General features: G+C 51.4%; 1 protein-coding gene across 1 annotated transcript; it reads left to right on the forward strand.

Annotated features, from left to right (window-relative positions):
- Positions 1-315: 315 nt before the first annotated feature.
- On the forward strand, positions 316-20,880 carry LOC104401182 (myomegalin-like; the record flags this gene model as incomplete). The annotated part of the gene is made up of 23 exons (XM_010021507.1): positions 316-1,464; positions 5,022-5,141; positions 6,855-6,974; positions 7,212-7,304; positions 7,417-7,632; positions 8,135-8,293; positions 8,635-8,748; positions 8,952-9,089; positions 9,403-9,582; positions 9,861-10,055; positions 10,959-11,102; positions 12,163-12,241; positions 12,780-12,868; positions 13,053-13,169; positions 13,625-13,762; positions 14,105-14,217; positions 14,970-15,097; positions 19,253-19,344; positions 19,466-19,626; positions 19,728-19,906; positions 20,176-20,304; positions 20,440-20,556; positions 20,641-20,880. Coding segments are annotated over exons 1-23 (4,210 nt in total), but the record flags the coding sequence as incomplete, so codon positions are not given.
- Between the last annotated feature and the right edge of the window lie 19 nt (positions 20,881-20,899).

The raw sequence follows: 20,899 nt of genomic DNA on the forward strand, positions 1-20,899 counted from the left end.
GGAGGGGGGCCGCGAGGAGCGCGGAGCAGCCTCGGAGGGCGGGAAGCTGTGAAGAGAGAGGGGTAGCCTGAAGAGTGGGGCAGTCCTGATGTTGCTGGACTGAGGTAGGAACGAGATGTCGTAGGGTGGGATCTTTCTGTAGCAGCAGGAGTTCCAGCGTGTCGCCGCCCCTAAAAAGGGGAGGCTGATGGGGTGAGAAGTGCCCGTGGGCTCAAAGCTTGAGGGACCCGTACCCCAGGAGATGCGTGAGTGGTAGAGGCTTCAGGAAGGTCTCTTGGGAGCCCCGGTAGGTTTGGGTGCTGGGAAGGAGGGAGGATGAAGGAAACCTGCAGGATCTGTGCCCGAGAGCTGTGTGGCAACCAGCGGCGATGGATCTTCCACACGGCGGCCAAGCTGAACCTCCAGGTGCTGCTCTCCCACGTCCTGGGCAGGGAGCTGTGCCGGGATGGCAAATCCGAGTTTGCTTGCAGCAAGTGTGCCTTCATGCTGGACCGCATCTACAGGTTCGACACCGTCATCGCGCGCATCGAAGCCCTCTCCATCGAGCGCCTGCAGAAACTGCTGCTGGAAAAAGACCGCCTCAAGTTTTGCATCGCAAGCATGTACCGCAGGAACAATGAAGACCCTAGCTCAGACGACAGAGCTGGGGATGGGGCTGTGGACCTTTCTAACCTGCCTGATGCACGGTATGCTGCCCTCCTTCAGGAGGACTTTGCTTATTCGGGGTATGAATACTGGACGGATCAAGAAGAGCACAGCTTGGAGCCCCACAGCTGCCATGCTTCAGAGGGTGCGAGCAATCGCCCGCGGCGCTGCCGTGGCTGTGCCGCGCTGCGGGTGGCCGATGCTGACTATGAAGCAATTTGCAAAGTGCCACGAAAGGTGGCCAGAAGCATCTCCTGCGGGCTGTCCAGCCGGTGGTCAGCCAGCATGGGCAATGAGGAGTCATCTGTGTGTGACGTGGTGGAGTCTGCCAGCACCAGAGTGCCTGTGGATGGGGAGAGCATGGAGGAAGGCACACCTGCATCCTCTGTCGAGTCCCTGGACACAACCGTGGAGGCAAGCCCTCCACAGCAGAAGGATGAAGATGCAGATAAGGGGGTGAAAGGGAATGGGAAGTGTGATGACTTCTCAGATGACCGCATGACCCCAAGCTCTTCACAGAGTGGGAACAGGCTGGAGCTGGCCCTCAGTTTGATCAAGGCTTTGGACTACAAACCCCTTCAGAGTCCTCGAGGCAGCAGGCTACCTATTCCTGTGAAGTCCAGCTTGTCCTCTGCCAAGCTCAGCCGTGATTTGGCAGATGGCAGTGCTTCCGCTGGCTTAGGATGCGCTGGATCTGCCTTACTGAACGCAGACAGAAAATCCTTTTCCAGAGCTCCTTTGGGTGTTTCCCTGGAGATTTCTGAACTGCAGGAGCTGTGGGATGACCTCTTTGAGGATTATATGCCGCTGCGGGTACAGGTAGAGGTCATTGTGCTGCTGTTCTATTGAGCAGTGTCCGTGTGGCCTGACATGAGCCTACTGGGGATTATTCTGTGCTGAGATAATACAGATAGCCACGTGTGCCTGAACCCAGGGCTAAGAATAGGCAGCTCTGTCCTTTTTAGGTGTGCTGCGCTCTCTGCTGTCATTCTCCTGTCATCTCTTTCCTCCTTGTGTTCTGGGAAATTACACCCTCCCCTCTCCCATCAGCTCTCTCTCTCAGTGCCACCTGCTAGGTGGGTCTAAGGTCTTTGCGTGCTTTGTCATCTTTCTGCTGAGGAAACACCAGTTTCACTTCAGCTTTCTCTTTCAGAAGTCAGTGTGACTTTTGCCCGCAACCAAAGGGAGTGTTTTAAGCTCCTGGGCATGTGTTTTCCAGCAAATGTGTTTTCTTTGTGCCTGGATAATGGTTTAGTGTGAGCAGTGCCTGCCTCCAGAGCCCTGCCTCTGCAGATCAGGCCTCCAACCTGCCTAACGTGCAAATCCACAGAGGGACCTGTGGCACATGCCCTGAGGAAAAGGTGTTTTCCTTACAGGAGGATTTGTGCCAGAGGATGACTTTAGGGTTGGTATTCTAGATAATGGGTTTGTTTTCTGATCCTTTGAAAAGACTCACCAATTAGTGTCAGGTGTTGCTGATGAAAGCTCCCGCTTCCAAGGGACTTCCTGGTGCTGTTACCCACCTTGATGGTAGTCCTTGATGCAGCTCCAGATTGCCTCTGCTTTGCTGGCTTTAATGAAATTTTCATTAGCATGCAGTCAAAAAGCTGAACTTGTAACTCCTTTTACCACTTTCCTTAATGAATAGAAGGCCTTAGTCAGCTTCAATTCAGGAATATCCATGTCAGCCTAATTGCATTGCCATTAGCAGCCTTAGTGCTGTCTAATGCTGTAGGTAGCCTGGGGGATTAGAAAAATGCTTGTTTATTGCTATGGCAACTGTGGCTGTACTGGATAATGTTTCCTATTCAGCCAGTGCTGCTTGCTGTCCTGTCTGCCCAGGCGTTTCCCAGAGCTGTGTGTTGTTTCCATAAGCCTGCTCAAGAAATGATGCTGGGGGGGGGGGAATGTAGAAAACCTATTTTTCAGCTGGTGCACAAAGGCATGGTGCTGGCAGGCAGTGGCTGAGGATGTGGAGCTGGGTGTTGATGCTGCTCCTGTGATCTGTGTCACTTCTACTAGTTTTCACTGCTTGAGATATATTTACAGCATGAAAATAGGCTTTCTGCTGCCAGCATGGTGCAGGCAGCATGGTGCGTTCATGACTTAGCTCTGTCATGCACTGCCATCTTCATCTGGGGACTGTGATGGAGGAGTTTCTGCGATCTCTAGCCTCTACTATCTGATCATTCCTGACAGGAATTCATCCTGCAGGATTTTTTACTGCCTGTTCTTTGCTGTGGCAGCAGCAGCAGCTGTGGTCTTTGGTGCAGATTCTGGCTGAAGGGGGAAGGGGCTTAATCCTTCCTGTGACTTTAACAGCAAAACTGAGAAGTTGGGTGCAGCTATTAGACTAAATAGTTCTTGTGTAAATGTCTTTTCTTTCTCTTTGAGCACTCTTTCTAAAAGTCAGGTCCTGCTGTCTAGTGATACATAATGCATCAATGCCTTTGTGATAATGTGAAAGAAATATATAGACTATATAGGACCACAGTTCCCTTACTGCTTTTGGGAAATTGCAATTCTTTAATCTTACTGCTGTAAGCTACAATGACTGAGAGCAGTCTGGTGTCGGGGAATGTGATCTTGTAGGTACTGTTGTCCTGGGCATTTTCTTGAACCAACAGTTCTTCCCTGTCTCCACTGCAGCTGCAGGAACGTGCCACCAGACCAAGCCTTTGTCAGGCACTCTCTTGCAGCTGCCTGTGATGCCATGTTGGCAGCGAGCGAGGCATTGCTGCACTGGCATCTGGTCTTTTACCTCCTGCTCTGGGTAAATGGGAGCTTGGCAAGCTTAGATAATGCCATGAATATTATTTTTAAAGAGGTGTTCTGTGTAGGTTAATGTGCGCTGGCATTGCTGGAGCTGTACTGAGGAGAAACTGCCAGTAAAATGCTGATGTGGGAGAAACCGCTGGGAAGCCGTGCTCCTGACGTGACTGCAGGGAAGCACAGGGGAGGCAGTTTGTGCTTTGGAACTTTGGACTCTTGAGCTGGCTCTGCTTTTCCCTTCCCTGCTCTTAGCTTTTTGCGTGTTTTCTGCTTTTTTCTTTGGAATGTGCAAATTGTGAGGAAAGGTGTGTTTTCTTTTTTTGTTTATTATTATTTTTCTTCTATTTTCTTTTCATCAACCATCTGTGTGCCAGATTCCAGCAACTGTCCCTGTCTGATCCAAAACCTTCTGGTTGGGCGTATTTGAAATTACCTGCTATGACTTTAAGTTTTCACTAAAATCTTAACAAAACATCAGGGTAAAGGGAAGCATTGCTTCTGCGTGAGAGGCAGTGCACAGGCCTGGGGGAGCTCCCATGCGCTGCCTTTCCCAAAGACAGTGTTTCTGTGGCTGCTGAAGATGAGGATTCAGTCTGGCAGGGCTAATCAGAGCTGGCTGTTGTTTTCCCTGTGCTGAGCTGCCTGGAGCTGGTGCTTCTGCATGAGCTCTGATAAGCTCTGCTGTGTTCTCAGTAGCCTCTGCATTGCAGCCCTGTGCTTGCTGAGGCTTCCACTTGTAAGAGACACCAGTACAATCAATCTCATATTGCTGATGATATTTGGGAATATTGAGCCCTTTGAGAGCTGGGGTAGGTGGCTGGGTTTGGATGCTGCTCTAAGGAGTTAAAACAGCTCACTAGGAGGGAGGGAGCAAAATAGTAAGAGGGCATGACAAGAGATTAGTGTGTGCTAAGCCAGCAGGGTCTGGCAGGCTACGCGTCAGGAAGTAAGCTGCTTCCATTCCCAATAAATAGGTATGTGTCATGAAACAAGCCGCAGCTCTGGCACTGAAATGGCTATGGTTTGTGGAGCTGCAGGGAATTGCACGTGGTATGGGTGCTGCTCCCAGTTGCATGGGGAGATGCAAAGGAGAGCCCAGAGAGTCACAGAGCAGAGGGGTTCAGAGCAGGGAGTGACTGCTGGGGCAAGGCAGGAGGGTAGCTGGTGGGGAGGATTGAAGGTTGTGGGCTTGATTAAGACAGAGAAGCTTGGCAGAACATGGGAAGTAGTTTGGTGCTGGTTTTGAAGCTGCCAGCCAGGCACATGGGGAGGTTTCAGAGGTATGGCTTGGGTGGGGGGAGCGTATCCGTCATCAGCAGATGTTAGAGCATCATCAGTGGTGGTTAGAGCCAGATGACCTGCTAGGTTTGCTGTGTGGGAGCGAGGAGAGATGGAACCAGAGCCTGGGGGCAGCAGGGCACTTGTGCTATGTACCAGCCTGCCACCCAGGTGAAGGGAGGCATGGGCAGCATAATGTTTTGGAGACATTTAGAAAAGCACAGTGGGGCATGTTTACAGCCATGCTGCAGGGTATATGAAGACTGGTAGCTGAATAGAAGAAGTCAGTGCAAGATTTGAGCCATTTTCTTGCCCTTTTCTTTCAGAATTTGCAGGATGAATGTCAGCAGTCGGCTCCAGGCGCCCCTGCAGCAGGGGAGCATGTATCCCATCTGAGTGCTGTAGAGCTGCAGGGCAAGATCCAGCAGGTTGAAGCTGCCAACAAGGTATTTCTTCATGAACAGCAAATCCAGTGCCTACTGAGTCTGTTTTAGATAGTATTGGAGAGTGCCTTCTAGCCTGGCCAGAGGCAGGCATCTGCACCTCTATACAGCAAGGGTGTGTTGATTCTCGGTGTTGTTGTCTGCCAGCTCGAGTTAAAAGCATTTACCCTTTTTCTGCAGTTGGGCTGTGTAAATTTTCCATGTTTATTTTTGCAAACCATTATTTTGGTAGAACTTCCCGCTTGTCTGAGCCTTCTGAAGGAGAGGTACGTACAGCTATTTCTCTGTCTCTTGGATTTGTATGGGCAGAGCCTGGTGCAGGAGAGAAGGGTGCCTGCCTTTTGATGCAGCTGCTGCCTTTTTTCAAGGAGTAAGGGAGATCGATGCAGGGTCATGTTTTCATTTTGATTTAAAGGCTTTCATAGGGAAGAAACATGCATCTGAGTTGTCTTGAGGCAAAGCAGATTTAACACATGTTGCAAGGTGTAGATGTTCTTAGTTATGCTTTTAAACTCTAAGGTAAGTTATACCTGCTGGGAAAACAGAGGGGTTAAATGGGAGAAAAGTATTGGGATGGGATCTTTATTTAAATCTGGAGATGGCTGTAAGCTGTTGGAGCTCTCTGGACCACAATGGTTAACAGGGAAACAGGAGCTCAAGACCCAGTAAATGCAGTTGGGAGTGTTTAAACAGGTTAGGGGGAGTGTCTTGTAGAGAAGAGGTAACAGGACAGGTGTGTAAACTAATGAGCTTCAAGAGAAAATCATGTTGCAGCACCAACTGCTTAAGAAATTGAGATTCGAGTAAGTAGTGAGGGGGATGTATATCATGTAAGATTAAGAATGGATTTAGAAATGCTAACTGGGAATTTTTTAAATGCACAATGTGTGCTGCTTCATGAACATTATGGAGAGAGTAAAGAACTGTCCTAAACCTGTTTGAGATAGTACTCTCTTTGGGGTGAAAATGCCAAAGGTAGAAGTTTCTTGGGTTGTAAACCAGCTGCAGAGACTAGTGAAATGTTCCCCTTTGCTTTGCAGCTGTGCTGTTGGTGTGTTGGCACTGGCTAGATTCTGTTGTGCTGAAGCCAGAACTTGAGTCTAAATAAGCCACTGATCTGATCCAATGTCGAATTACCTAGACTAGCAGATGCTACAAGAGTGCCTGAGTAGTCGAAGAAGACAGTAAGAGAAGGGGCAGGAAGACTGTAAAGGGGCATCTGCAATGCTCTGGAGGACTTCAGAAGTAAAGGGGACAGTTTTTTGAATGCGTAGCTTCTTCATGTTGAAGATCTCTTGGGAGGTTTTTGGGCTGAAGCAGCCCCTTTCCTTTTAAAGGAACAGAAACATATGACAGAAGCTGGGAAGGCTGCTGGGCAGTCCCAGAAAGACTCTCCTGGAATATGTGGGAGGCAGTATGGTATGTGAACCCAAGCCTGGAACCTCTGCCCTGAATGGGGGACCTGCACTTGGAGGGACCAGAGCACTGAAACAGTCTTGTGGAGGGACTGAAGGCTTTGTGTTTACTCACTGGTCTCCACCCAGCTCACACAGTATTTGCACACTCTAGAGGGAGCCACGTTGATCTTGATCTGGTGAACACCTGGGCTGTATGGACTTGAGTAAGGAGTAGAGGCAGGCTTAAGGGTGCTTATGTAGAGCACTAGGCAGGATTAGAAAAATAAAAAACAAACCCCAAACGTATTTCTGTCTTCAGCTGTTACAGGAAAAGCTGAATGAATTGAATTTTCAATTAAATTCTGCCCAAGAAACATCGCAGAGGCAAGATCGTACAATCCAGAGTCTGAATGAGGCCCTGAAGAGCAAAGAGAGCAAGGTAATAGTTCTGGGTGGACATGGTGGTGCTCACTGAAAGAGTAAAGTGTGTCAGCCCTGTGGGCAGCGGCTGAAAAGGAATACTTAAACTATTGCTGGGTATCCTGGAGCTCATTAAATTATTTATTGTAAAGCTCTTTTGTGTGATGCTTATGTCATAATCCCTGCTGGAGGCTTCGGACAGGAGGGTTTGTGCTTGGTTTGCCAATGACTCTGCTTCTTATCCTTTGATTTGTAGACAGAAGAGCTTTACCATATCATTGAAGGGCAGAATGAGACAATGGCCAAGCTGCAGGACATGTTACACAGAAGTCATCTGGGACAGTTGCAGGTATGTCCCTGGAAATCCTCAAATATATCAGGTTTTGTTCTGCGGGGATCCTGGTTTTTAAATTCCTCTTGAGAAGTGGATCTGTGAGTTCTCTGCTTCCTGCTCTTGTTAGATGTCGGAGAGCCCACTCTCACTGCAGGAGCAGCAGATGTCACTGCTAGATCTTCAGAACACGCTTTTCTGCACCAAGTTGGAGGTGCAGAAACTGAAAAGAGCTCAGCGCCAGAAAGAGCATCAACTGGCTGAAGCCAAGAGAGCAGCCCAGCTCCTAGAGACCGTGGTGTGTGAGGAAGAGCAGCAGAAAGAGGCAGCCTGGAAACATAACCAGGTAATAAGGCAGCACTTAGCCTGGAAGTCTCTGGGTTTACGTGACTTAAGAAGCACTGATCTAGTCAGTACTCTGTTCTCATTCATCATTTCTGCCTACACCAGGCTGGCAGACATGGCCAGCCCCTTGTCACATATGGCAGAGAGAATTCTCCAGCCTTCTTAGCTTCATATCTAGGGATTTAGAATTGGCAAAGATACTTGGTAGTGAGTATGTTGTTACTTGCATGGCTTTGGCTGGTGCAAATGTTCCATCTCTTTTTGTGATGTTAGAAAGTTCATGTCCACTGCTGCGCAGGTTAGCTGTGATTGACTGTAAAGCTCTGCTGTGGCCTAAGCAAGGTGTTGAGATGGAGAGATATCCTGGGAAATGGAAAAAAAAAAAAAAAGATTCATCACTGTGGAAGTGCATTTCGAGATGTGAAAACTGCAGTGTTGCAGACCAGTTTGGGCTATTTTACTCTTGAGGACTGACTGCCAGGGTGTATGCTTTTCCCTTGCAGGAGCTGCGTACTGTGGTACAGCAGCTGCAGGCAGAACTTCAGAACAAGGCTCACCAGCTCCAGAACGTGGAGTGGGAGAAGTGCAGTGAGCTGCAGGCCCAGGAGCAGAGAGTTCAGCATTTGAGTCAGCACCTGGCTCGCAAGGAGCAGCTTCTGCAGGTGAGATGCAGAAATACTCAAGTTGAACATAACTAACCAGGGCCCCTCCTCCTTTGGTATTTGGTGATGCAAGAGTCTGTAGTCTTCATGTGTGCACTTTGAAGAAGACAAGAGATACTTCTGGGCTCCCAAGACCTGGAAGAAGGCACAAATATCTGAGTACCTCAGTGATGCCTGGTGAGCCTTGTCCAGCACTAGTCAACCAGCCCCAGGTGCTACAATTTTACCACCCTTTAATGTTGGAGGTTAGAGCAAGTGTAGAGCAACTGATTCTCCTGTGCTGTTCTCTGGGGGTTTCTGGCCTGACAGTTGTATTAGGGGTGTATGTGTGTCACCTCTAGGAATCGAGGGAGCTTCTGCAATGCCAGCAAACCTTGGACAAGAGCCCTGCAGTCATGAATGCCATGCTGGAGAAACTGCAGCAGCGAGTCAGTGACAGGGATGCTGCTCTGGAGGTGAGCACAGTGATGTGAGGCTCAGGCTTTGGGCTCTCATTGGTGGTGGAGCCCCAGGGGTGACCATGTCTTCTACATACTCTTAGTGGCTCAGCCTTCCAGAAGAGCCCTCTGAAAGGGAGAGCTGATGTGTCCCACACAGTGAGTGGTAGGCTGCAGGGCCTTAATACCCCATTCTGAACAATCACCCCCTCTCACCCTAGCGAGCAGTAGATGAGAAATTCTGTGCCCTGGAGAAGAAAGAGCAAGAGCTGCAACAGCTCCGTCTCTCGATAAGGGAGCGTGGAACTGACCTGGAGAGGCTGCGCAATGTCCTGTCTAGCAACCAGGCCACCATTCATGTGAGTGCTTGTACCTGGGCATGCAGAGTCCAGCTTGGCTGTGGTGTGGTGCTGGACAGACCTTCCTGTGAATGTTCTGGATGTTGCTGGGGAGAGCTGCTGCAGGGTGTTGGCCTTCCTCCGGCCTTGTGTGCAGGGCAAGTACCTGTGTCACTCGTGTTCTTACGTTGGGCGTAGAGGTGAGCGTGGTGTCTGGAGAGGATGGGGTGAATCTGTATGACTCCACTAGCAGGAGAGACTGGTATTTCCAGTTCTGTTTAATTCAGGATAAAGTCTCTGTCCCTGATTGAGCTGCTTCTGTTGTGGTCCCCAGAGTCTGGAGAGCCTCCTGAAAGCCAAATCCCTGGAACTGGAGCAGGTCTCAGCAACCTGCCAAAACCTTCGCTGGCTCAAGGAAGAGATAGAGGCCAAATCCTGCAGCAGGCAGAAGGAGCAGGAGGGGATCATCCAACAGCTGCAGACCTGCCTGCATGACAGGAACAAGGAAGTAGAGGTAAGGCCTTAGCTTTGCTTCCTGAGCCTTCAGCCAGTTTGTCTGCAAAGAGAGTGATCCCAAACCAGAGACTCCTGGCTGCCTGCCTCTTAGGAGGACACTTGAACCTGTGCCTAGTGCTTTGGAAGCTGGCTGCTTTTGACACCTGTAAATACGTGTGCTTGCCGAGATGCTTCTCTCACAGCTACACCCAGGCTGAAGAGCTGTTTGTCCTTGAACAGCTTGCAGTTTGGTGGTAGCCATGTCTCTCCATCTCTCCCTTCCTCTCCCTTCTTCAGGAGCTTACAGCAACTCTGCTGTGCAAGCTGGGCCCAGGACAGAGTAAGGTAGCAGAGGAGCTGTGCTTGCGTCTCCAGCACAAGGAGAAAATGCTGCAGGATCTTCTCAGCGACAGGAACCGTCAGACCATGGAGCATGATGCTGAAATCCGGGAGCTGCTGCAGGCTGTGAGCACCAAGGAGCAGCAGAGCAGAGTGAGTTGTGTGCTGTGCTGCAGGAGGGAAGTGGGGGTTGGATGACCCTGCCTTGCATTAAACAAATAGAAGCTGCTCTCTGGCTGCTGTTGATGTAGCCTGTTTGAGCTGCTGAGTGTTGAAGAACCATGTGAGATGCTATGAGTCATTTCTAGGTTGGTCCTAACCCATTGCATTGGAGCAGTTATGAAGCAGCAGCTCCTGTAGTGTCAGGTGTCAGGATTCTGTCATTAGGTGAATGAGGCAGGGTTTGTGTGTGTGTTAAGGAAGGAGGTGCAGACCCTCCTAGATAGCCATGCTCCTGGGCTTGGGGCAGCAGAGGGGCGGTGGGAGGGTTGCTGCTACATGTGGGTGTTGCCAGACTAGGAAGGAGGACACTCAGCTGTTTCTTGTGTAGTGCAGAAGTCTGAGGAAGCTCTGCTCATTGCCTTTTAACTTAAATGTTAGTCAAACCAGTGCATGGTCCTGGGCAAGTAAATGCTATTTAAAGAGCCACAGTTCCTACTCTGCCTACTCTTGCACACTGGGTGCAGTTCAGTGTTACTCAAGATACTTTGCACTGAGTTTCCTTCGATTAAAAGGGGCTAGGGGGCTAAAAGGCCAGGCACTGCCTCCTCCTCGTTGTTTATCCTCTAGCTTTCTCCTGTCCTGAACTGTGAGAAGCCGAGGAGCTTGTTCTTCTGTAGGCAGAGAGACTGAGCCTTGCTGCAGCTGTCTGGCAAGTAGAGATGGGAGGGCTACAGTGGAGTTGCTGTGGCTGGCCAGGACCAGTAGCTCCCAAGTTGATTCGCAGACCACTTCCACTCTCAAGTGACAGATAAACACTAAGATAGTTTGTCTTAGTCTCTAAGAAAGGTGAGGGACAGCGATCCTACCCTTTCCCTGGTTTTCCTGCTTAATCAGGTGGCTGCTGAGAAGATGGTGCATGCTTTGGCTGAAAGGAGCTCTGAGTTACAACTTCTGCGCCAGCATGTATTGGGAAAGGAGCCTGTCAGGACCCAGTCAGCTGGTGCCAGGCTGTTGAAGCAGGACAAACAGCCCATCCAAGTAAGAATTTTGTACTGTGTTTCTCTGCCTGTGGCCTCAGTGCTCCAGAAAGAACTGATTGCTCCAGAGGAGATGGTAGAGAGTGGAGCACCGCATAGAATGATAGAAATCAAAGTGAGATTAGGAAATAGAGTTCCTGTTGGAGAAAGAGAAGAAATTCAGGAGCAGAAACACTGCCTGGATGTTCTGATCTTGATGCCACCAGTTTTTGTCACTCAGTGTTTCCTTTTATTTTGATTAGGCAGTGTTTGAGTCTCTAGGGCACATGAGAGTATGAAAGAAATCCAGCCTCTGACCTTCCAGCATTGACCCAGTCCTTCCTTGGGCTGGGCTGCCTCGCTGTATTGTAATCCCCTCCCTGCCACTGTCACATTCTAGAGGGGACAACTGAGCTAATTTTAGGTCCCACTAATTCTTGGCAGAGCCTGCTGGCTGTTTGCTGTCGCTTCCACAATTGGAGTTGATATTTTTAAAACAGCTCTGCTAAAAACCCCTTTGAGGCTGAACACAACTCCAAGGCTATACATATGCCATGCTCCTACTTGAGCAGCTGTTAATGGTTTATTGGTGAGATGACATGCTGAGTGTTTTTAAGCAGCTGCAAGCAGGTTGCTCATTTCTATTGCCAGGGTCAAAGTAAGCTCTAGAGGCTTCCAGGGGCATGTATATGGGCCAAGCTCTCTGTTTTCCTTCCTGCATGGTCCCTCTGGGCCACATCCTTGCATGAAGATGTAGGTCTTTGTATCTCAGTTGAAAGGTGGGCTTGCTGCAGTTGAGTAAAACCTGTTAAATCCTTACCATGAAGACATACGCTGCCAGCAACTTCCCAGTGCCAAGTAAAACAAGGCCAGCACCCTTTTGTCCACGCACACAGCTTCTAGGTGTATGTGTGCAATTCACTTGTCCCCGCTGCTTGGCTAGATCCCCTTCACTGGTTTCTCACATTTCAGAGATGCCAACAAAGCAGCCAGCAGCTGTGCTGAAGTCCTGGAGCTCTGGGGAAGCTGCAAATGCCAGCTTCCCCATAAAGGTGCAAACATGGAGGCTTTTGTGTTTTCAGGAAATACTGCAAGGAGCTTGTGAAGCTACAGCCATTGCTGAACTCCCACAGGGGGACAGCAGCTGCAGGACAGAGGGAGGTGAGTGTGTTGACAGCTTCTTTCAATGTCCCCCAAACATGACCAGGGCTGCTTGGTGTGAGGGAATCATGGTTACATGAAACTGTGAGAGATTGAAGACCTTTGAGCAAGAGTGAGTATTTTGAAATAAAGCTGTGCTTCCCCATTGAGTGATGGGTCAGGGGTGTCTAGGGATGGGAGTATAGGAAAGGCTGTTGTTGGGTTTGAGATGAGGTGCTTCTGCTCAAGAGCTGATGCCATCCAGTGAAAGGCTTTTGACTTTATGGTTCAGGCTGGGTGAGACAAGTGCAACTGGTTTGGGTTTTGCCTTGGGGCCAGGACATCCGAATTTGCCAGGGGTGGGACAGCAGGCCAGGGATATTGCTATTGCTTGGGGTTGCTGTTTAAGGATCAAGCAGGGAAGAAAAGTGTTAACCAAGAGGCAGTGTGATAGGCAGCACAAGCATTGCAGACCTATCTTACTGAAGAGGGATTCTGTCTGATCCTGGGGTCAGAGCTGATGCATGCTGTCCCTGCAGTAACGAAGCTGTCTTTGCAGTTACAATGTCAGCAGCAGAACTGGAGAAGGATCTTGTTGATACCAAAGAGGAGCTGGAGCTAATGGCAAAGAAGGAAAGAGAAAGCAGGGTGAGCTTGTGATGGAACCTGTGTTGATCTCTCTTGCTTACAGAAGATCAATTGGTTGCCTGTCACTGGAGGTTTTGGACCCCCTTCTATTGTGAGGGTACTCCCAGTGAGAGAAATGGGGCAGCAGCTCGCAGTGGGATGTTTGCTTTCTGAAGTCTCTCATGGACTTCTCTTCCTTCCCTAGCGAGAGCTCACTGCTCTCCAGTCTGTTGTGGCCACACAGGAGGAAGAGCTGCAGGTGCAGGCCTCAGATATCGAGTCCTTGACCAGGACCATTCAGATCAAAGAGGACCTCATCAAGGTGAGATAATGCACTGTGCTGGGTCAGTTCTGACTGGGAAGGCTCAGAGCAGTCTCTCTTTTCCCCACATCCTGAGACTAACGTGGCTGACTGTCTATGGATGGTATTACTGCCAGTTTGCCTACAACTATCTGTGTTACTGTGGCCAGAAGGCAAAGGCCCCAAACCCCCAGAGCGCTGTTACTTGGCTTTTTGCTCTTTGTGTACCAAACACCTTTCTTTGAGAGTCCTTTAAATGGTGTGCATGTCCCTTCTCGGTTTCTGCTCCAGGCTGTTGGCTGTGCCTAATACACTCTGGGTGCTTTGGCATTTTTTTTTTTTTTTTTTTTAGGAGACCTGCGTCTTTCCAAACACTGGGAACTTTTGGCAGTTGTGTTCCAGGGAGGGTTACGTAGGTCCAGCTGTCCTTGTAATTGATTCCTTCTTCACTGAGTTCTCCTGCTGTTGGTTTTCAGGATCTTCAGATGCAGCTGGTGGATCCTGAAGAAATTCCAGCCATGGAAAGGCTGACACAAGAAGTGCTAGTGCTTCGGGAGAAAGTGGCCATAGCAGAGTCGCGAGGACAGGAGGCTACTGGAAACAGAAGGCAGCAGGTAGTGTGCCATGTGCGGTGAGCTTCAGATGTGTTGCGTTTCTGCTGGTGCTCAGTTATGAGGCTTTGTTTTCAGCCTTTGGCTATGCTGAGGTGTGCTTGTTTTTGGAAGATAGCTGTCTGCTGCAGGGGGAGTACAGAGGAGAGGATTGGTTCACTTTAGCACTTGTTTCAAGGGAAGCGTCTTTTGGGATTCCAGGAGTGACACTGATCAACTTGATCACTTGGACACAAGCAAGAGAGGAAGGGAAGCCCCTGTTTTGCTGGGGCAACCAGATGCCTCTTTTGATTTCTGTCTCTCTAGTTTCTGAAGTGTTGCATCTTGTCTTTTCTCTCCAACCAGTTGTTACTGATGCTGGAAGGGCTGGTGGCTGAGAGAAATCGGTTAAATGAGGCTCTCCAGGCAGAGAGGCAGCTCTATGGCAGCCTGGTAAAGTTTCACACACACCCGGACAGGTAAGTGGGGCTGCCATAGCTCCATGCTGCCCTGCTTTGCTGCTGGAACAGGTCTGGGTCATCCAAGGGGGCAATCCCCAAAGCAGTTCTGCGAGTCTGAGAGCCTTCAGTGGAAAAGAGGGAGTCTAGGCAAAGAACCAGACAAATGCAGCTTTGGGAGTCCAAGTTTTTGGCTGCCTTCTTCCCTTGAAAAGGCTGCAGTGGCCAGCTTTAAATGCTGCATAAACTCCACCCTTTGCCAGCTCATGTTCAGGCCTTGAGATTTCCATCTTTGTTCCTTAGTTTATCCCTTCCCAGCTCAGTTTCCCACCCACACTTGGCCACCTTTCAGAGGCTGCTGTGAAATTCCCAACCAACTGTTGGGTTGTTAAGGATCTATCTAGGTGCTTATCCAGGCTGCAGCCCCGCAGGGCATTCTCTGTCTTCCCAACTAATCCCCTGCCTTGCATGAGGCTGCAGCCTCTGGGATATTTGAGCTACCTGATAGCAAGAGAACACATAAGTGGGGTGCTTGGGTAAGTACTGAAGAACAGCTGTAACTAGGAGTCCCCTACCATGGACTGAAGCCTTTTTTGGGGATGGCTGTGCTCTGAGGAGGTTTAAAGGTGAGGCAAGAGATGGCTGGGCTGGCTGGGGAGCATGCAGGGCCTGTGCCTGGAGTAAGTGCCAATCCTGGATGGAGGGGCCGGTTTGGTTTGTACTTGCTACAGCCTGTCTAATGCTCTTCCCTTTTGTATGATGTGTCTGGTTAGCGCTGCGAGAGACCAAACTCTGCAGGTGGAGCTGGAAGGGGTCCATGAGCTCCGGGGACAGCTGGAAGAAGCTCTTGGAAGAAGCTTGGAATGTTTGAGCAGGCTGGAGACACAGGGCACCATAGGAGGTGGGGAACAGGAGCGTGTGAGAGTCCTACCCCAGCATGCCTTCTGAGCACTGGTGCTCAGCCGCCTGCCACGGAAACGGTTCACTAATCGAGCGCCTGTCTCACTGACTCTGGGAGGGTGGCTGTGGTACTTAGTCATGGTATGATAGAACTGGTGCAGGGCTTCTTTGTTTTAGTTTTGAGCTGCTTTGGAAATGGCAATCAGTGCAATCCACCTGTGTCTTGTGTACGTTCCTGTCTGACCCACCCTGGTGGCCACTAATGTATTTGCACATTCAAATCATTCCATTTTAGCTAATTTCCCTCGTACCTCCCTTCTTCTCCCATCCCCATGGGCCAAATAAAGATTCCCTTTCTCTGAAGAAAACACCAGATGTTCTCTATCATCTCCCAAGTGCATGAGTGTGAGTTTTTGTATTCCCCTACCATTTTTCTTACTCAGTGACATCCCCCTCTGGGTTGATGGTGGCTGGTCCGAAAAGAGAAGGTGTATGTCGAAAAGTGGGTTCCAGAGCCAGAGAATTTGAGAAGGGCCACAAGACCTGGTGGCACTTGCCTGTGACTCTTGCACAAGTCTTGAGCGTGGAACTAACAATTCATTTTATGCATAAACCAAATCCTAGTCCAGTATTGATGATTTTACTGACTCTTCCCGCCACCCCCACCCCCAAATTGTAAGCCGTCTCAGCCCAGGCTATGAGTGCCTTCAAGGGAGAGCTTCCTCTTCTTTTCAACAGATGGTTTTGCATGACCGAGACCTGTCCCTGCTCCCACAGTCTGGGCTGTGTCTGCTCCATTGCTTGTATGCACACATCTCACCTACAGGCTCCATGTGCCCCTTGGTCAATGGGCAGGACCCTATTCCTGCTTTACTGGGGACAGTCCTGCTTGGAAGCACTACATGCCTTGTCTAGGGCATCTTTCACTCCTCTGGGAGTGTTTAGGCTGGTGTGAGAGCTGAAAAACAATAGCAGCAGCTTTCCAGTGACCAGTGCTTCCCATGTGCAACGGGCTATGGATTAGCTCTCCTACTTAATCACTTCCCAAGGTGGCAGGAGTGTATTTTGTGCCTCTGAGCATCTGTTTCTGCTTGATGGGGGAGCTGAAAACTTAAGAGGTGGTGGCACAGCAGAAGAGCTCTGTCTTACTGGGCTGTCACCTGGACCTGTGACTGCTTCACGTGGCACCACCTATCCCATGTCTTGCACCTGTGCTGAGGTCTCTTCCATGCTTCAGGTGGGGATAGGAGGCAGCACAGCTCTCCCTTCACACACAGCAGGTCAGTGCTGCTCCTCTGGGTCTGCACCTAGTGCATGGTGAGTTCAGCAACTCTCATGGTATGAAGGGATGAACGCATGCAGATGGTGGCTGCTGGCACCTCTGGTACTTGGTTAGCTTTTCCTTTCTTGTGTTTTGTCTCATTCCTTTCCTCTCAGTTCTCTGTTCAGCACCATCTCACTCTCCTTCTGCCTTTCACTTTGTAGGAGCCTTTGTGTCCCTGTCCTTAGTCTTTCCACCTTTCCTTCTCCATCCTGGCTCTGATGCCCAACTTGCTGCCTGGTCCCTTGGGTACCATGGAGCCCAGGACCCAGCACAGACTCATTAGTAGGGCATGAGGGAAGTCTTGACTGGTGCTCTGGCAGCTCCCATCTCTTCTTATGTGTGTTTTGCTGCAGATCTGTCCCTGGCCTCTGTTAGCATCATTGCTGTAAAGTGCCCCGGAGGGAAGCATTATCCTAGGCTGAGGCGTTCCCACTGTTCTGTTTCTTAGGGCCTTCTTTCATCCCCTATACCTCTGGCTGTGCACTCCTCTGCTCTGTGGGAGGACCAGCCTGAGACCACTCTCTGTCAAACCGCATAGTGCTTTGTTCTGTCTCGTAGCTCTTTGTGGAGGTCTTACCTTCCTCTCTCAATTTCCCTGTGGGCCTTGTTTCTCTTCCCTTGTTCCCAATACTGTGAAGACTTCCAGCGCAGCCAGTGCACCTGGGTAGCCTGTGGGCCTTGTGCAATTGAAGGGGACCTATAAGAATGCTGGAAAGAGACTCTTCATTAGGGACTGTAGTGGTAGGACAAGAGGTAACGGGTTCAAACTTAAACAGGGGAAGTTTACATTAGATATAAGGAAGAAGTTCTTTACAGTGAGGGAGGTGAGGCACTGGAATGGGTTGCCGAAGGCGGTGCTCAAGGCCAGGTTGGACAGAGCCTTGCGTGACATGGTTTAGTGCGACATGTCCCTGCCCATGGCAGGGGGGTTGGAACTAGATGATCTTAAGGTCCTTTCCAACCCTAACCATTCTACGATTCTAATTCTCAAGCCATGCAGCTAATTCTCTTTGCCTTCAGGTTTGACGTGAAAGGCAGAGGAGGCTGTGAAAAATAGTGCTGGGGTTGCATCTTCTGCCTCCTTTGCCGGTAATATTCAGAGAGCTGAGCAGCCCCTGAATTTGCACCCACCCTGGTGTGCTCCTGTTGTGATGGAGGGTTCAAGCACTTGGTGAACAGTAGCCTGTGCACAGACTGCCATATATGTCCACTTCACTGCTCCCCCAGCGCCAGCTTTCTCTTCTGCTCTTCTTCCCCTGTTGCTGTTTTTCCTTGGACTTTGCTCTCCTGTTTTCTGCCACAGTCCTGGTGCACTGGGAGCTTTGCAGAGCTCTGGGTGAGAAGTGGCGTGCTGTGTGGTGACACAAGAGGTGATTTTCCGATGTCCCCAGAGCAGTGGTGTGGACTGTGAGCCACCCTGCTCTGGTCTCTCAGCCGTGGTGACCCAGCTTGAGACCCATGTGCTCATGGCTCTCAGCCCCCAGCAATGCCTGCAGCTGAAGGGCTGCATTCTCTCACTCTCCAGGACCCTGCAGGCATTGAGCTGTAGTCCTCGATGATTTGCACCCAGCAGGTTGTGTGCGTGGGGACTCACAGGGCTGCACCTTGTCTATGCTGAATGCCACTCGTGGGAGCTGCCACTTCCAGATGTCTACGCATTTTTCTCCTGGCACAGCGCTTCTCTGTGATGTCTGTCCTTGCTCCCTGGGGCATGGTTGCTGTGGTGGCATGTGCTCCACCATACGGGGTGATGTCTGCCCAGGCTCAGCAGTGAGACACCCTGACTTTTGCAGCCTCCCTGCAGTTGATTGTCACTAGTGGATCTTCTGAACATGCCACTGTCTGTGTGCACAGTGTGCTGTGCAGTCACCTGCCCTGCTGCTGATGTGCTCCTAGCTGGTACTCAGCTCTCCCTCCCAGGAGCTGTGTGCATCCCTCCTGGTTTTTCCTTCACCAGCAATGTTTGGCTCTCCTGCCAGCACTTCTCTGCATTCCTCTACTCTGTGTTCAGCCTTGCCTGGGAGCTCCAGACCTGCCACATCCAAAGCAGCTGCATCTCCCACAGGCTACAGGCTGTGAAACTTGGTCCTGCACAGCCCCAGGGGCTGGTCTTGGGATCTGTGAGAGCTCCTATCTCCACTGGGAGAAGACGGAGTAGGGGTACACCCATGTCACAGAGCAGGCAGGGCTCGCGGTTGGATGGGAGGAAAGCTGCCTGGACAAGGGGTGCAAGGCTCTGTACAGAGGGGCTAGGAGCAGAGCTGTGTGCAAGCAGAAACACATGACCTCAATGCAGCTCTGTGGGGCAGGGTGTGCTTAAGTCCCCCATGTGTTGTGGTATGGGATGCAAGTGTCCTTTTAGCTTTGCTGCAGTTCTGTAGGGCTTGCAAAGAGCCCAGTGCCATGCATGACAGCAGAGCTTGGGTGACATGGGCAAGGTGGCTGTTCATGCCCTCTCTGAGCTGCCCCTGAAGGTGATCATGTGGGTGCACCCCACATTTCTGCCAGGCTAGAGCAGTGCCAGTGAGCCTTCCTGACAGAGTACATGCTGCTGCTGGCTGTGGCTTGTGAAGTGGCTGCAGGGTGGGTGGCATGTATGCATGTGTGCTGGGCCAGCACAAGGTGCTGGGTTGGAGCTCCAGCATGCAGAGAAAGGGTGGCACATGGGCAGTGGAGAGACCTCAGTCCTGCCCCAGCACCAGGCATGTGTGGGAGGTGGCACCTGCCCTGGTGCTGCCTACAGTGGCCATGGGCATCACTAGGAGGAGGGGACAGAGGCAGTGCTGCCATTGGCACTACTTTGAGTGTCTTCTTGTGCTGTGCTGTCCATAGGTCAGGCCACAGGCACAGACAGTGATGATGTCAGCACCAACTTTACCTACAGCATCAAGGAGGAGGCAGCCCACAGCTTGGCAACCCAGCACGTGAGTCAGGGCAGTGTGGCACAGGGAGCACAGGTGGCAGAATTGGGCACCGTGCCACTGCTGGACGGTGTCCTCACCCCTTCAGAAACATCCCTGTCACCCTCTGTCTTTGTCCCTCTAGAGCAGCCCCCAGACCCGTAAGGAAAGCAGGGGCGCTGACACAACCCTGATGGGGACCACAGCATGCACTGTGCCAGAGAGGGAGCTGCGGGCGGAAGAGGAGCTGCGGGAGCTGAAGGCGCAGCTGGAGGAAGCCGGCTTCTCTTCTGTCTCCCACATCAGGCAAGAGCCCTGGAATATTTGAGCCATTGGGTGGCAGTGGCTTGAGGGGGTATCCTGCATCCCTGCTGCTGCCTGCCCTTCACAGTGCCTTGTGCCCCCAGGAAGGCCATGCTGAGCCTTTACCTCGAGAATGCAGAGCTGAAGGAGCGGATGGGTGAAGCCACATCACTGCTGGAGAGTGGGGAGCAGGAGGAGGCTGGGCTGGGTGGCCCCCTGGCCCCTGAGCCCTGCAGGCTGCAGCGGAAGAGCCGCAGCACCCTTGGGGACTGCCCAGCTGCCAGTAGTGGGGATGGACAGGGGGTCCCAGCTGAGAGGGGAGCTGTACCCACCAAACGTCCAGCGCTTGAGGCACGATCCCAAGATGACATGCCTAAGAGACCCTGCCCTGGCACCCCAGGCAGAGGGGACAGGAGTTCTGTAAGTGCCCTGAGCACAGGGAACAGCGACAGGAATGAAGATAGAGGTGGCGATGGAGAGGGAGAGCTCACAGTCTGTCTCCCCTCTGGAAGGTGGAGGGCACGGTCCCCGGTGGGAGCTGGCCTGCGCTAGGTACAGAGCTGCGCTCCCAGGTGGCACAGGGACAAAGGCAGTGTCAAGAGCTGCAGGACAAGCTCGCCGCCTCGGCGGCCACCGTGCGAGCACAAGCCAAGCAGCTGGAGAAGTACCACGTCCTGCTCCGTGAGTTAAAACCCTGGGTGGGACAGGGGGTCTGTGCCAAGCCTGGCATGCCCTATGCACCGTGCTGTACATGGGGAAGGGGTGGTGAATCCTGTCTGGACAGGGGAACCCTGAGCTGACAGTGCTGCCCAGCAGGTGAACCCCATGCCCAGCAGCTCAGCAAGCAAGTGCAGGTGGACTTCCAGGACCTGGGCTACGAGACATGCGGGCGAAGTGAGACCGAAGCTGACCGGGATGAGACCACCAGCCCTGGTAAGGAAAGCCGAGGCTCTGGGGATCATTGTGCCTTATTCACCCAGTGCAGAGAAGTGACACTGTGCCCTGTACCCTTTGCAGAGTGTGAGGAGCCAGACGTATTCAGCGAGCCTAGCCTGGGTGAGGAGCTGGGGTCCTTGTGCCAGCCAGGTATGCCCAGAGCAAGTAAGGCTGCCCAGAAAGCCATGGCCTTAGCAGATGTGGGGGCCTTGCACCAGCACATCCAGGACCTCAAGGCACAGCTGCTCAATGCGAACAAGGTGATCCAGGGCCTGCAGCGCCGCACCCGTTCCATCTCCGTCACCAGTGGCTACACCTCAGGCGCCGAGCGGCCCCCGCC

This window comes from Nestor notabilis, unplaced genomic scaffold (genome assembly GCF_000696875.1).
Source record: "Nestor notabilis isolate BGI_N333 unplaced genomic scaffold, ASM69687v1 Scaffold23019, whole genome shotgun sequence".
Taxonomy (NCBI): Eukaryota; Metazoa; Chordata; class Aves; order Psittaciformes; family Psittacidae; genus Nestor; species Nestor notabilis.